Source organism: Microtus oregoni, unplaced genomic scaffold, assembly GCF_018167655.1.
Source record: "Microtus oregoni isolate MIOR12 unplaced genomic scaffold, Mior012 000018F_ref0000195, whole genome shotgun sequence".
Taxonomy (NCBI): domain Eukaryota; kingdom Metazoa; phylum Chordata; class Mammalia; order Rodentia; family Cricetidae; genus Microtus; species Microtus oregoni.
In genome coordinates, this window is record NW_024543077.1 from 637,745 (window position 1) to 651,925 (window position 14,181).

The 14,181-nt window shown below is 50.8% G+C and overlaps 1 protein-coding gene across 7 annotated transcripts in view; it reads left to right on the plus strand.

Moving 5' to 3' along the window:
- Positions 1-14,181, plus strand: part of LOC121458754 (teneurin-4-like) — a 671,077-nt gene that overhangs the window by 590,833 nt on the left and 66,063 nt on the right. For all 7 annotated transcript variants that reach the window (XM_041668100.1, XM_041668102.1, XM_041668105.1 and 4 more), the window contains one exon: positions 4,710-4,926. In XM_041668100.1, the coding sequence (XP_041524034.1) occupies positions 4,710-4,926 (217 nt within the window). The remainder of the gene's footprint in view (positions 1-4,709; positions 4,927-14,181) is intronic.

The following is a 14,181-nucleotide window of genomic DNA, read 5'->3' on the forward strand; positions in this document are numbered from 1 at the left end:
ACCCAGTGGGCAATTCCTCAGTCCCGAGGTCTCTGGTGAGGGTGCGGTTTATGTGGCGTCTCCTTTCGAAAGGGCCCTGAGAGCTCCAGTAACCTAATTTACATGTGTCACCCCAGCTGGCTTTATCCAGCTCAGACCTCTGGGGTCACACTGCAACCAGAATCCTGCCTGGAATGTGTGCAGAGGAAGAGACCAGGGCTTGATCAAATGGCAACTGGTTGCCAGGATACCAGGATACTGGCCAAAGGAAAGTGCCTGTCAGAAGCCACCAGTCACTGTCCCTGGCCGGGTCCTTACATGGGAACCTCTCACCGCCTCCCTCCCTGAGTCTCAAAGCGTCTCTGAGAAGTAGACTTCACGGTGATCCATTTAACAGGTGGAGGAAAAGGCTCAGAGATTTTGCGGGGATGTGTATTTTCAGCAAATACATGATCCGGTCAGGTCATCATAGCACCCTACTGCCCACAAGATGGAGGAGAAATGGGGAGCAGGGAGCCTTGGCAGGCAGGAACAAAGTGAAGCTGAAGCCAGGGCAGCAGGCACAGAAGCCGCGGCACCACGCTAGCAATGGCAGGGTGTGCTCACAGTGGGGCATCGCTGCTGCCACCACACGGAAAACTGGAGCCCTAGAGCCTAGATGTGAAGCAGGTGCCTGCTAGAGCAGAGCGGGTGGCACGGAGCTAGGGCACAGAAGAGGCGCCCGTGAGAGACAGAACTCACAGCAGAAAGGCCCTACCATAATCTTGCAAACCAGAGTACTAACGCCAAGCTAGAAGATCCACCCAGAAAGCAGTCCTGCGTGAGTGGTACTCTGGCATGGCAGGCAGCAATCACCAGAAATCATGCTGGAGGGTTCACCAACCACGTGAGATCCCCAGCGAGACTTCTAGAACAGGCAGGAATGGCTGACTACAGGCTGGGGTTAACAGCGATAGCATGCAAGAGGATGACTACAAGAACGTAATGCAAGAGAGACTATACCATAAATAAACTTTTACATGGCTACAGAGATAGCTGATGTGTAAAACCATAAGGATGGAACAAGATACTACGGGGGGGGGGGTGGCAGATTTTTAAAAGTCCCAAAGAGACTATCTACAGTCTTAAAATATGGTCATTTAAGTTAATGACCCAGGGGACCAATTAAATAGCAGACCAGACACAAATGAAGGGCAGATAAGGGAAGCAGAATGGAAGTCTGAGGAAATTTATCAGGATGGGGCACAAATACAAGGAAAGAAATGCAGGGGGTGAGAGGCATGAAATAGGAGCCGGCCCCTTTAAACTTTTATTAGCATCCCGAAGAAAGGGCCAGAGAGAAATGAAGAAAGGAGCATTCTTGGTTTATAGGAGAACTTTCCAGAACGTACGCAAGATTCAATCCTAAATAAAATGCCTAAGGAATGGCATATGGTTCACTGCAGAGCACGCGTGCTGAGTCCTGGGATTGGAGACAGCCAGGCTACAGAGGAAGCCTCATACACGCACAGCCGATGTGGACGGATCCATGAGTCTAAAGAAGGAAGTGCCACCCTTTGTCTGTCATGATGCATGGCTAAAGAAACCGAGGCTGGAGACATTAAGACTTGCACAGGGTCCCACAACTCCGGTGGCCATCTGGCTGGAGAGAAATTGTCTTACGTGCTGAGCCTGGCATAACAGGGCATCGTTTCAGTAAGGCTCCCAAATTCCCATTCTCCATTTACAAAACTATTCCCGTGAGTCTCTCCAGGATGACTCAGAGAACATTCCGTGTGTCAGAAAGAACGGAGTTCAGATACCCCCTCAACTTCTTTAGGAACTACCTCTACAGCCATCAGCTTTACCATGCCTAAGATGTGGTTCCGTTTCTCTGAACAGTCGCTCCCTCGCGGGATGGGTCAGCACTAAGGCCCTTAGTCCTTATAAAGTGTTTAGCACAGTGCAGGGCCTGATGTCCCTGTCATTTGTCCTCTCCACCAACCTAACATGGTGAGAAGCACCCTCACTCCCGGGTCACCTTCCTCAGAGCTGGAGAGTAGGCACCCCTCCCAGGCACCGCATGGCAGAGTGTTTATGGAAAAGTAAAAGACTGGCTTCCAGGGACTACTTTGGTGGTAAACAGGAGCAGGCAAGAGCTAATAAAATTTCAAATTAGCCATGACTTTTCACGGCCCTTCAATTGTGCCGGCTGATTTAATGGTCACCGTCCCTGCTCGCTAGGATTGAATAATGGAGCATCTCTGCAGAGTTATGGATGCGGCCGCTGGAACTGTCACGCTCACATCAATAGCAGAATGCAAATAACCCTCTGCTTGGGCTGTAATTATGTGTTTAAGCAATGTCTGACGGCGGCAGCCAAAAAGGATGCAATGAAAACCGCCATCGGCAGGAGAGGGCGGCTGCTTTGCTAGGCCGTGGAACCTGGAAGCTAGAAGACAAGCTAAGGTTACCACCCACAACCTCTCTGGGGTGAGGTACAGGTAGGTAGTCCTTCATTTCAGTCAACCATGTTTTAGGTTCAGAATCTACCTTTATTAAGCACCTACTGTGTACCCAGTACTGGGTTGAATTTGGGGATGTAGTGCTACATGGGTCATTGTTGAAAGGAAACTTAATGACCCTCTTATTATCTGTGTGAGAACATGGGAAGCTGGCTAAATAAAGGCCTTCAGTGTGTGAAGGGTTTGTCACCAACCCAAACCCGGGCTTGATCCTTGGGACTGAAAGAGTGGAAGGAAAGACTCCCAAGGTTGTCCCCTTAGTGCTACATGCACATTGTGGCCCATGCTTTTACACACACACACACGCGCGCGCGCGCGCGCGCACACACACACCTGAAGAAACTGTAGTAATTTTAAAAATTGAGAAAAATATAGGAATCTGAGACCAGATTTACTGACTTACCCAAGGTCACACAATGGGAAGAGTCACAGCTGACATCTGTTCCCAGGAGTCACAGCTGACAGCTGATCCTGTCATCTAGCTCTGGAATCCAGACTCTGTCACTGTGCTCCCTGCCAGGAGGCCACGGGCACTTGGGTACTGTACAGAAAATGGGGGGGGGGGGATGGAAAAAACAACAACAAATGGAATATTGCCAGGAATGGTTGTCCCTAATTTACTTAAGGGGGCGCAAGAAACTGGGATTGAGGTCGACTAAGAGGCTTGGCCATTTAACTAAAGTTAAGTTCCCCAATCACTGTTCATTCAGCTGTTGAACACACCATAGAAGGTAGGCTTGAAGTGACTCAGCCAGCGAGAATGAGGGAACCAGAGGAGAGCCAGGGGGCATGCCGTGCTCTACAGGTGCAGTCTATACTATAAATCCTAGGAAAACGGAGGTGAGCTGGCTGTGCCAGCATTTCTTGGGGACTGTTGGTGAGAACACGGTATTGGGAGAGATTGGATTCGGCCAGTTGTCTGGAGTCAGTCTGACAGGCAGTCCTGGGACATGAACTTCAGGCTCCATGGCTTATGATCCTACCATCATAGCAACTGCTGAATACGGTTGATTGAAGACATCATGTCCTGGGTTTTACAGACTAGCATCTCGTGATATCTGCTGCATCATTTGTTGACTGTTTATTTGGTTTGTTGTTGTTCATTTAATAGCCATTTCAAAGCACATCTGCTGAGTGCTAGGGGTACAGCAGAGATAACCAAAGCACCGCTGGGACCAGGACGGTTGGAAAGTTTTCCAGTGTCACACAGCTCAGAAGCTGTCAAGCCAGGGCAGTACACAGGTCACCTCTGCTTGTAACATCCAAGATGTGACTCTGGGGTCTTCCTAGCCCATCTTCTGATCTCTGGAGCAGTTACCCATCCTAAACTGTTAGTTGGGAACTATAAGAGTTCCTTACAATAATAAAGCCTGAACCGTGTAGCCTAGGCTAATCTCTTTCTTTGTATTTGGGAAGTAGCGTGAGCTGTAATAGTTTAGGGGTCCTGAAGCTACCCATCCATGTGGTCAAGACAACTTCCCACAAGTCACAACTCACAGAAGACAGATCTGGGCCTCTGCAGGGCTGAGGGCTGTGCCCCAGGCCACTGATCCCACAGCTGAGGAAGCTGCCACGCTTACAGGGCCTGAGCATCCTTTCTTCTTCTTCACACCAGAGCCAGGGAGTCACCAGGTTTTAGATTTCACCCTGTAGGTCCCTCAAAAACGACTGTGCGTTCTCCACCAGTGCCACTCTCACCTAAGCTGCTCCATTTCCCGTCTGTGCAACCTCAGCACCTTGCCCTTCCATCTGTGAGTTTTAGCAGTGTGCCTTGGGTGAAATCACCCTCTGTTGCAAGCCTTTGGGGGTACCTATGGCATGAGGGCAAATTTCCAGGTCACTAACATGGACTAAACGGTCCAGCACAGCTGCCCCCAACCCACACCGCAGCCTCATCCTTGCTATTTCCCCCCTAAACACCAGCATTTTGGCTTAGCATCTCTGATGGCCATGCATTCTCTCTCCTCTGAGCTTTCTCCAAAACCCTTTCTGCTGTCTCCTTAGAAGAGGACAAACAGTGTACACACCATATGCTTACCTAGCTGTATCACCTATGAGACAGAAAGTCTGGGGCCAGAGGCATCTGAAGCACCTGGATCTTCTTGAGCTCTGAAAAGCCCTGGGTTCTGTCTGCATCTGAAGTTTGGCAATGAGGGACAGATAGGCAAACACAGCTGATTGAACGTAGCTATATAATGTTCTGCACATGCTCTGTCGCCCCTGCAGATGGCTTGGTGGACTGCATGGACCCCGACTGCTGCCTCCAGCCCCTCTGTCACGTCAACCCGCTGTGCCTGGGCTCCCCCGATCCTCTGGACATCATCCAAGAGACCCAGGCCCCCATACCCCAGCAGAACCTGCAATCCTTCTACGACCGCGTCAAGTTCCTCGTGGGCAGGGACAGCACACACGTCATCCCCGGGGAGAACCCCTTTGATGGAGGGTAAGTCCGTGGGGCTCAGCCCCAGCAGCAGCTCTTGCAGGGAGACTGATGTCTGGTGTGAGGAGGCTGAGAGGGTGGACAGGCCAGAGGCTCAAATGTGTTTGCAAGAGAGGCAAAGACCCAGCCTCCAGCAAGCCTCCAGCACTCCCACCGACAACACTGCTGCCCGAGGGCTTTCGAGCAAAGCTGCACCTTTCCCACTGGGTGACAGATGGGGTGAGTGAAAATCAAAGGTCTGAGGGGAATCTTGGATCAATACCCACTTTGCAGTCAGCTCTTTCTGATCCCATGGTCTGAGCTGAAGGGCTTTGACACTGTTTGCCCTCAGAGCTGATAGAAGGCTTTACTAACCTGGAGGCAGGCTGCATCCTAGGCCACGTGTCCACTCGGTCTTCCCCAGGCCACGTGTCCACAAATTCTTCCCCTAGGTCACGTGTCCACGCATCTTCCCAGGCCACGTGTCCACACATTGTTCCCCAGGTCACGTGTCCATACATCTTCCCAGGCCACATGTCCATGCAGTCTTTCCCCAGATCACATGTCCACGCATCTTCCCAGGCCACGTGTCCACACATTGTTCCCCAGGTCACGTGTCCATACATCTTCCCAGGCCACATGTCCATGCAGTCTTCCCCCAGATCACATGTCCACGCATCTTCCCAGGCCACGTACTCACACATTCTTCCTTTAATAATTGTGTCACCCACGGAACATTTTCTCACTGAGACCTTGTCTGTGTCAGGACCAGTGCTAGGGTGACAACAATGGGTAGGATATACTGTCTGCCTATTGGTTACTTACTGTCAACTGGGCTATAAAATGAATATAGTTATGATATACTTGGCCAAAAATGTGTGGCAAGGGTCCTAAGGGACACAGAGGAGGTGTGCTCTGGATGAGTAGGGGAAACAAGACTTTTTCTTTTGGTTTTTTTGACAGGGTTTCTCTAGCCCTGACTGTCCTAGAACACACCCCATAGACTAGGCTGGCCTCGAACTCACAGAGATCCACCTGCCTCTGCCTTCTGCATCCTGAGATTAAAGGTGCACACCACCACTGCCTGATGAGAAACAAGTCTTAAAGATGAGAGGCAGTTAGCCAGGCCGGTGAAAGAGGGGAGGTTCAGAGGAGGGAGAAGAGTTCACACAAAGCAGGAGGTATGGCAGGATCTGGGAGCCAGCAAAAGATGACCCCGTGTTCTCCGCTCTGGTCAGGACATTAAACCAGCACAGTTTCCAGAAGTAAAGATAATCATTTCTCTGCAATGTCTTCTAATACAGTAATGCTTCATGCATGCTGAACTCTGAGTCAACACGGTGAATCCTGCAGTCACCAAAAATGATTTCTGGGCCAAAGGGTCCCTACCCTAAGTGATGAGAAGTGATGAAACCATGGGAATGAGGAACCAGCGGGGCTTGGCTAGAGACGGGTGTGAGACTGAGGGGTTTCCTGTCTGTGGATGCCGGGGTGGATAGTGGTGACGTCACCAGGATGAGGATCTAAAAGCAAGACCGGGGGTAGGAGAAAAGTGGTGGCCTCACCTTGAGCAGAGAAAGGGTAAAGAAAAGATACAACATAGTCACACATCCAGGGGGAAGTGTCTGCCGGCAGTCCGAAGTCATTCTTGAGCTGAGAAAGGGTAAAGATACAATAGAGTCATACAGCCAGGAGGAAGTATGAGATGTTAAACTCCAAGCTCAGTGGGAGGGCCCTGCCTGGAAGAATAAAGTGGAGAGCATCAAAGACCCAACCTCACCCCCAGCGTCATGTGCACACGTGTACACCACTCAGGCAGATACATTAGAGGGCACATTCTTAAACACAGCCCAGAGCAGGTACAGCGGCTTTTCCATGTGCACACGTCCAGTCGCATGCTAGAGCGAGGAACAGCTAGAGTGTGTGTGTGGGGGGGGATGACATTTCTTGGTCAGAACTGCTGCTTTTGTTCCTAAGAAGATGCTGTTATTCAATTGTGTGATTTTGTATGTAGGCTTGTAGGCCTTCCCCCGGCGTGAGTTCTTTTAATCAAGTGCAGATATAAATAATATTCCTACCAAGGAAAATGGTGCTTGTTCAGCCTTTCATGACCGGCCCATATGGCATCCGATTAGAGCTACGGTTTGTCAGTTGCCTGTAGCTGTTCTGTTAGGGAGTACCATATTCATGCCAGGCTGCTCCGTGCCAGCAGGAACATGTCCCCCGGGTGTCCTCCTCGGGATGTGCTGAGCCTGGTGCTTAAGTACTACGATACGCTGTGGGACCTGCCCTGGGTTCTCGGCACGGCTTGCGTGGACTTGAGAAGCCTGTGCTAGGGGAAGAGCCAAAGCTAAGGCCCACTTCAGCTCCTGGCTTTGCAACCCCTGTGTGCATGGCTCTGGTGAGGGGCTCGATAAAATGAGTCATGCCAGCAGCTGCCGCCCCTCGAATCTGTGTTCTCCAGGCCAATCCTGCATCTCACTCATTAGAACTCAGTAGTTGCTCAAGGAATGTGTGTGCACATAAATTACCTTGAAGAATGAGAAATGCAGAAGGAAAAGGAAGAGGAGAGGGAAGGGGGGCAGATAGACACATTTTACTTGGTTTTGGACAGAGGATTCGGGGCCCAGCAGGGTTCAGCCATCTGCCAGACAGCACACTGGAGGTGAGGAGCAGAAGCTAGAGAAGACAGCTCCCACGTCCTTGCTTACACATCTGTTGCCTTCAGTTAAATTACAGACACTTGGAAGGCAGTGACTATTTCTCTGTGCGAACCCGAGACACGTCAAGAAGGGCCTGGAAGATGGTATTTGTTTTACAAATGAGTCGATAATAGAAGGTTCCAAAATGTTAGTATGAAATCCCTCTTCTGGCCTTCACCTGATCCAGTAGGCCCCTGCTCCTGGCTGATCTAGATTCAGAAAAATAGCCATCCATCACCACGGGTCCCCAAACATCCCTCTGTCAAATAAGCCTGGTGACCAGTCAGAAACACTGTCAGGTGTCAGGTGCCTACTCCATGGTTTCAAATGGGCCTAGTGGTAAAAACCCTTCCTTGTGCAATTGGGATGAAGTAGAGTCAGTTTCCCGGCTCAAACTTTTGCTTTCTTTCCTCTCATCTGAGAGGGTGGTGTTAGGGTAATGGGGAAGGCTCAATGTTGCCTTCCTGGCTTTACCACAAGCCATGCATGCATGCATGAAATATAATAAATATTTCACAGCAGCCTTAAAAAAAAGATTAAAATAAAGGATCCACTTAGGGAGTGCCCTGTTCATGCCAGCCCGCTCCATGCCAGCAGGAGCGTGTCCCCTGAGTGCCTCCTGGTTATGGACTGAGCCGGGCACCTAATGGATCAGTAGATGGTGGCTTTTACAGTGTAGCGTATCAGAAACTAGGACAGACTTTGCAATCAGACGGTCCTGGACCGAAGGGCAGTAGCATGGGGCAGGGTTGGGGGGTCATGCTGTCAAAGGTGCAGTCCCCTCATCTGAGATACCGGGGGAGTGACATGTGTGTCAGAAGACAGCTTGGAGAATTAAAGGGAAAGAAGTATACAAAGCTCAACCTGGGGCGCCCGCCACCCAGAAGCACCTTGGATAATTACCTAACAGCGCCTGAGAATGAAGGCGATGGCGTTAGGAGCTGCCAGCTCCACTTCCTTAATGGGAATCAAAGCTTGAGTAACAACTGCTCCCCAGAAACGTCCAGCCCCCCTATCGGGAGAGATGGGTTTAGGTGGCTGGATCACTATCAGAGGATAAGAAAAGGCTATGCTCTGCCAGCCAGCTGACACTGGGATCCTTGTTAGTGAGGAATCCAGTGCACTTCTCCAGGGTGCAGCCGGTGGACAGACAGGCCCGCTTAGTGCCCACATGTAACAGTAACAAAGCCTGTGCCCAACCCGCATCCAGGCAACCTATATGCTGTGCCACGAGTTGCACGGTTTGACTAGGATTCCGCTCCACAGCTTCCAAAGTGCAGACTGTCACCCACAGCCTCTCTGAGTCCAGTAAGGACAGCAGGGTAACTCCTTTGCTCTGCAGAATCACGGCCATATGCCAGGCCCAGGGAGACTCAGATTGAGGGTTCCAGGCTACTGCTTGTAACTGGCTGGACCCCTGAGATATGGAAATAAACAAGCCGCTCTCGTAGTATAGGCCTCTCCTCAGCATCCATCCATGTCTGGGATGAAGAAGCAAGAGAGTCCTCGAAGATATACACAAGATAGGTGGAGCATTCGCGTGCCAGAAAGCATGGAATAGGGAGGGGCAGGCCACAGCTCCTCAGGGAGGGAGGCTGGGCTCCCTGGAAGAAACCACAGTGGTGGTTCGGAACTGAGGTGGAAGAACTTCAGAGAAGGGAGAACAGGGAAGGTCTCTCCATCTCCTGTTGAAGTTAGTCGGCTTTGTATCAGCAGACACCAACGAGAATGCCTTAAAGGGGATGGTAGAAGGATGTCCAACCGTCCAAACAGAGAAGAAAGAGCACAGGACATAGACTGTGCAGCTTGGAGTCAGGCAAGCAAGGAAGGGTCGGCAGCTTGGGCATCTCCTGGAAACCCTCAAGAGAGAGCAGTTTCCTCTTCTGGTCATGCAGATGTCTGAGCAGCACCAAGAAGGTTGAGAAACTGGATGTAGGGCAGATATCACCTCCATGAGCAGTTACTGGTTACAAGGGGATGCGCTGGCAAATAACACCCAACGCTATTTGTGTAGAGGCTGAGAATACATTCAAGAACCCTGTCGAGGTCTGAGACATGGTATGACTTTGACAAGCCTTGGCGGTTGTCAGCCCACTCAGCAGATAGGTGGATGGGGGGGGGGGTGATAGGACACATCATGAACAGGAAGTGACAGGACATGGCGTGGATGGGGAGTGACAGGACACGGCGTGGACGGGGGTGGCAGGACACGGCGTGGACAGGGAGTGACAGGACATGGTGTGGACGGGGAGTGACAGGACATGGTGTGGATGGGGAGTGACAGGACATGGTGTGGACGGGGGTGGCAGGACATGGTGTGGACGGGGGTGGCAGGACATGGTGTGGACGGGGGTGGCAGGACATGGTGTGGACAGGGAGTGACAGGACCTGGCATGGACAGGGTTGGCAGGACACAGTGTGAACAGGGGGTGACAGGAAATGGCGTGGATGGGGGGAACCTCACATGTAAGGGGTGTAAGCGAGAGCATATAAATATGTGAACCTGTGTGTACATGAAAGCGTGTGGACGTGTGAGGGATGCATATGTGTGTGTGTGTGTGTGTGTGTGTGTGTGTGCGCGCGCGCACGCTGTAGGGAAGCTGTATTGCTTCCTGTGGGTTTCAGTTGCACAGGATTAGAAATGCATGGTAGATTGAGAAACCAAAATGGAGAAGAGTATGCGTTTCCAGGGCAACCAGAAAATAGAGGATTTTAGCGGTGCTGGAAGATAACCACAGTGACATTCTTCAGGAGGCATGTTCCAACACTTGAAATCAAGATGGCAGTTGAGTAAATGAGAATGGTAAGCGTGGAGATCCCGTGGGAGAAGGACATACATGGTAGATGCAGACCAGAAAGGGAGCATCAGGGCAGGGACCCAGAAAGATCCACAAACCGACTTAAAGCATTGTGTTTGACTCACGACTCAAAGCCAGCTCTAAACAGAAGGGAAGTAACCATCATACCTCCTAAGCCTTCAGAATTTCTTTTACACCCTCAAGCAGAACCCGAAGTTTTCAGAAATTTTAAATATGGAAGTCTAAAGAAGGAAAAGGTAATGGGAAAAAAAGAAATGGTCACACGTGTGGTATCCTTTCAACCAGTCCACTGCCAAGCATAGACAACACCCAAGTGTGGGTGCCCCCGAGTTACAGATGGACATCCCACACTCCCCATCCCACGCTCCTGCCCTCACCTCTGGCCCAGGCCTCAGACAGCCACCAAGATCCTCCAAGAGGATGAGCCATGGGGATCTCCTAATGAACTCAGATAAACACCAACTTCCTGACTGCTGGGCTCTGAGTGAATTAATTATTGAATTACACTCCTGATCCTTCAAAACAAACTGAGCTGACAGGCTACCCCATCAGTTACCAAAAGGGGGAGGGAGGAAAGAGAGACAGTGACAAACTACCTACTGGAAGATGGAAAAAGATAAAGCTCCCGCTTCCTCCCAAACGTGTCAGCCGTAATATATTATTCATGTTGGTTTTTAAAACTCCCTCCCCACGTCGAAATGAATGTTTATGATGATAAGGCAACAGGGTGGATTCCATCGAGGATGCAGGCAGCAGCGTCTCACGTCATCCTAATGAGCAGCTAACAACTCCTCCTCGGCCACTTGATCAGCCCTTCATTGATTTCAAAAGGAATTACCATCTCTGTTTGCCTTGCAGCTTCAGCGGGTTCCTCCTTGTCCATCACAGGAAGCGTTAGCAGAGGAGGCCGTGGTGATGCAGAGACGATTTAGTGCACAGGGAGAGGGGACCTAGATCAAGTTCTTGGGCAGTTGAGACTGGTGACCTTGGACAAAGGAGATGCGCTCTTCTCTGTACTGTGAGGTTCAGTGAGATAAAATACACAGATGCCTGGCTGCTATAGTGTGCTCTGTGCCAGGCCTTGCTAGGAATACTGTCTATAAGCAGTGATGTGCTTAAGTCCCCACCTCCAACTCCCAAGCCATACTGCAGAGGGAGTCCGTTGGTGGTCCTTGGTTTAGAACCTGAAAACCCAAGGCACAGAGAAACTGAATCAGGGGTTAAGGTCATAGGCTTGTGAATGGTAGAGGCGTCTGTTCTGTGCTGAATCTGGTGGGTTCCAAGTTCAGCGTCTCCAGTTCAGAAATCTCTACGGCAAGATGCTGTTACACTAGACACCTCCAGCTGGCTCTAACCGGCTCGCGGATGCCACACAGCATAGCACAACACACCAAGAGGCTTCACGCTACAGAGCGCCGGCTCAGAGCCCAGCCGCCTTTAAAAGCAGTATGATTGTAGACACATCTCTCACAGACTGTGGATAAATTGCGGCTGGTACTGGAAAAATCCCATCCAGTCAGCGGGAGCTCACAGAAGACAGTGTAAGGGTTTGTACAAGTCAGGCATATAAATCCACTTAAAGTGCCTTATGCGGTGTGTTGATTTACATAGCCAGTAGCAGCACGGAGAAGCAAACACGGGAAGGCAGGCGACGCACACAGTTAGTATTTGCTACCTAGATCCCTAATGATTTTTCCCATGCCCTGAATACCAGCTATTTCCTTTGAATAAGGGGAAAAAAAGTTGCGGATCCTCTCTCTGCACTGAACATTTCCTTCATCTGTTTGTAGACTATGCCTCAAACAGTAAACCTAACACCTAGCACATTCCTGGCATTTTAAGTCTTTCAAACAAGGGGTACAAGCAGAAGCCAAGTGACCCATCGAGGGGCAGGGATCCCCACCGTGGGAAGAAGCTCCCGTGCTTTCAGCCTGGGGTCCCTAAACACATCCGCATCAAGGTCAAGTGGCCCCAGGTTCTCCAACACCACCCTCGCCTTCAGCAAGAGAAGCAGCTCACCTCTTGATTCCGTAAAGCTTTAAGAGCTTATGCCATGCTACGCCTTCAAATTCTAAGAGAGCCTCTCGGAAGATGTTTCCCTTGTCCTACTGAAAGTGAGCATCAGCCAGGCCCAGCGCTGGGAATGAAGTGTGCGGGAAAACATGGCTGATCCCATCTTCGTGGAATTTAGCCCGCTTTGGAAATAAGATCATCTTAATCGCATGACTCATGTTCTACAGAAGTAGCCCAGAGGGGCAGGAAAGGTGGCCTCTGCTTGGTCAATGCTCTGACTGAGTCTGAAAGATGAGCAGGCAGCTTTCCAGGGAGCAGGGTCAGCAAAGGACAGGGAGGACAGCTCAGAGGCAGGGGTGAGCACTGTCAGGAGCCTAGGAGGATTCTGAAATTCTCTGTTCCGAAGGCCACTTGAACAGGGTCGCCTAGAACCAGGTAAAAATTATTTAAAACTCTTTGGGAAAACAATATCTCTAACTCCTAAACACATGTTGAATCCTGTTTTACACCAGATCAGGTGGGGAGGGGGACTCCAGGGCACTTAGCCGCTGAAGGGATAGGGGTTCAGAGGTGCGTAGCTCTCCAGAGCCAGCCCGTGACCAGATCAGAACAAGAAGCCGTGACTGCCCGACCATAGTTCTTTCTTTCCTTTTCCCTTGAGTGACAGTCAAGGCTGCCTTTTTTTTATTCTGTCTGATGGAGGACTGGGTAACAATCTGTCTGTTGTCTCTCAGGCAGATTCTTCTCTCAGTCCCAAGCCTGGCCTCTGGCCTCACGAAGCCATTGGGCAGATCTCATTGCCACCAGCAAGGGCACCTTGTTCAGGCTCTGAGTGTGTAGCTGGGCCAGTGCCGGTATTGTGACGCCAGTCCTGCTGGCATGGCAGGAGCACTCCTCCTGCCAGGGCTCACCCAGCCTAATTGCTTGTTTTGTGTCCCAGCTGCCTGGCATATGCTAATTCCATGTGTTGACACTTTGACAACAGGGACAAACACACCATGGCTTTTGGTGAGCGCCAGCAAGTCACCAGGACCTGGGATTCTTAGACCTCAGTAACTCTAGCACCCAGCACAGTGCCCGCCTGGCTCATAGGGGAGAACTGGGACTTTAGTGACTGTGTCGTACAGACACTGCGGTCACAGTCAGGATTCGGAAGTCTCTAGGTGACCTTGAGCAAATGTTTTCTTTCCGAGTTTCAAGTTCTTGGTCGTTATTCACCTCACGAGCAGGAATCTGCCCGCCACACCCCCCCCCATGCTTGCCGTACCTAGTGGAAGTGAGTCACAGCCCCCGACACGTGAGACAGCCTCGTGAACGTGAATGGTGTAGTCATGGGATCGTCAGCGTCGCGGAGAGATAATCAGAAGGTATAGAGGAGCTCAGAGGAAAGGGTGATTAATTGTACCAAGAAGACTCGGTGACAGCCTTACCGAAGTGGTGACGGTGCAAGAGACTCGAAGGATGACTAGAAAATAAGACCTCTCACCTCCGTCATCCCAAGCAAGGGACCCAGGAGGAAATAAGAGGCGCTGTCCTAGCTTGCTTTCGATTTCTGTTATAAAATGTCACAACCAACGGCAACTTGGGGAGGAAAGTGTTTATTTGGTTTACATGGGCCTGTCATCGGCTACCTTGAAGGATTTGAGGACAGGAACTCAAGGCAGGAACTGATACAGAGGTCATAGAGGGGTGCTGCTTACTGGCTTGCTCCCCATGGATTGCTCAGCCTGCTTGCTTATAGAGCC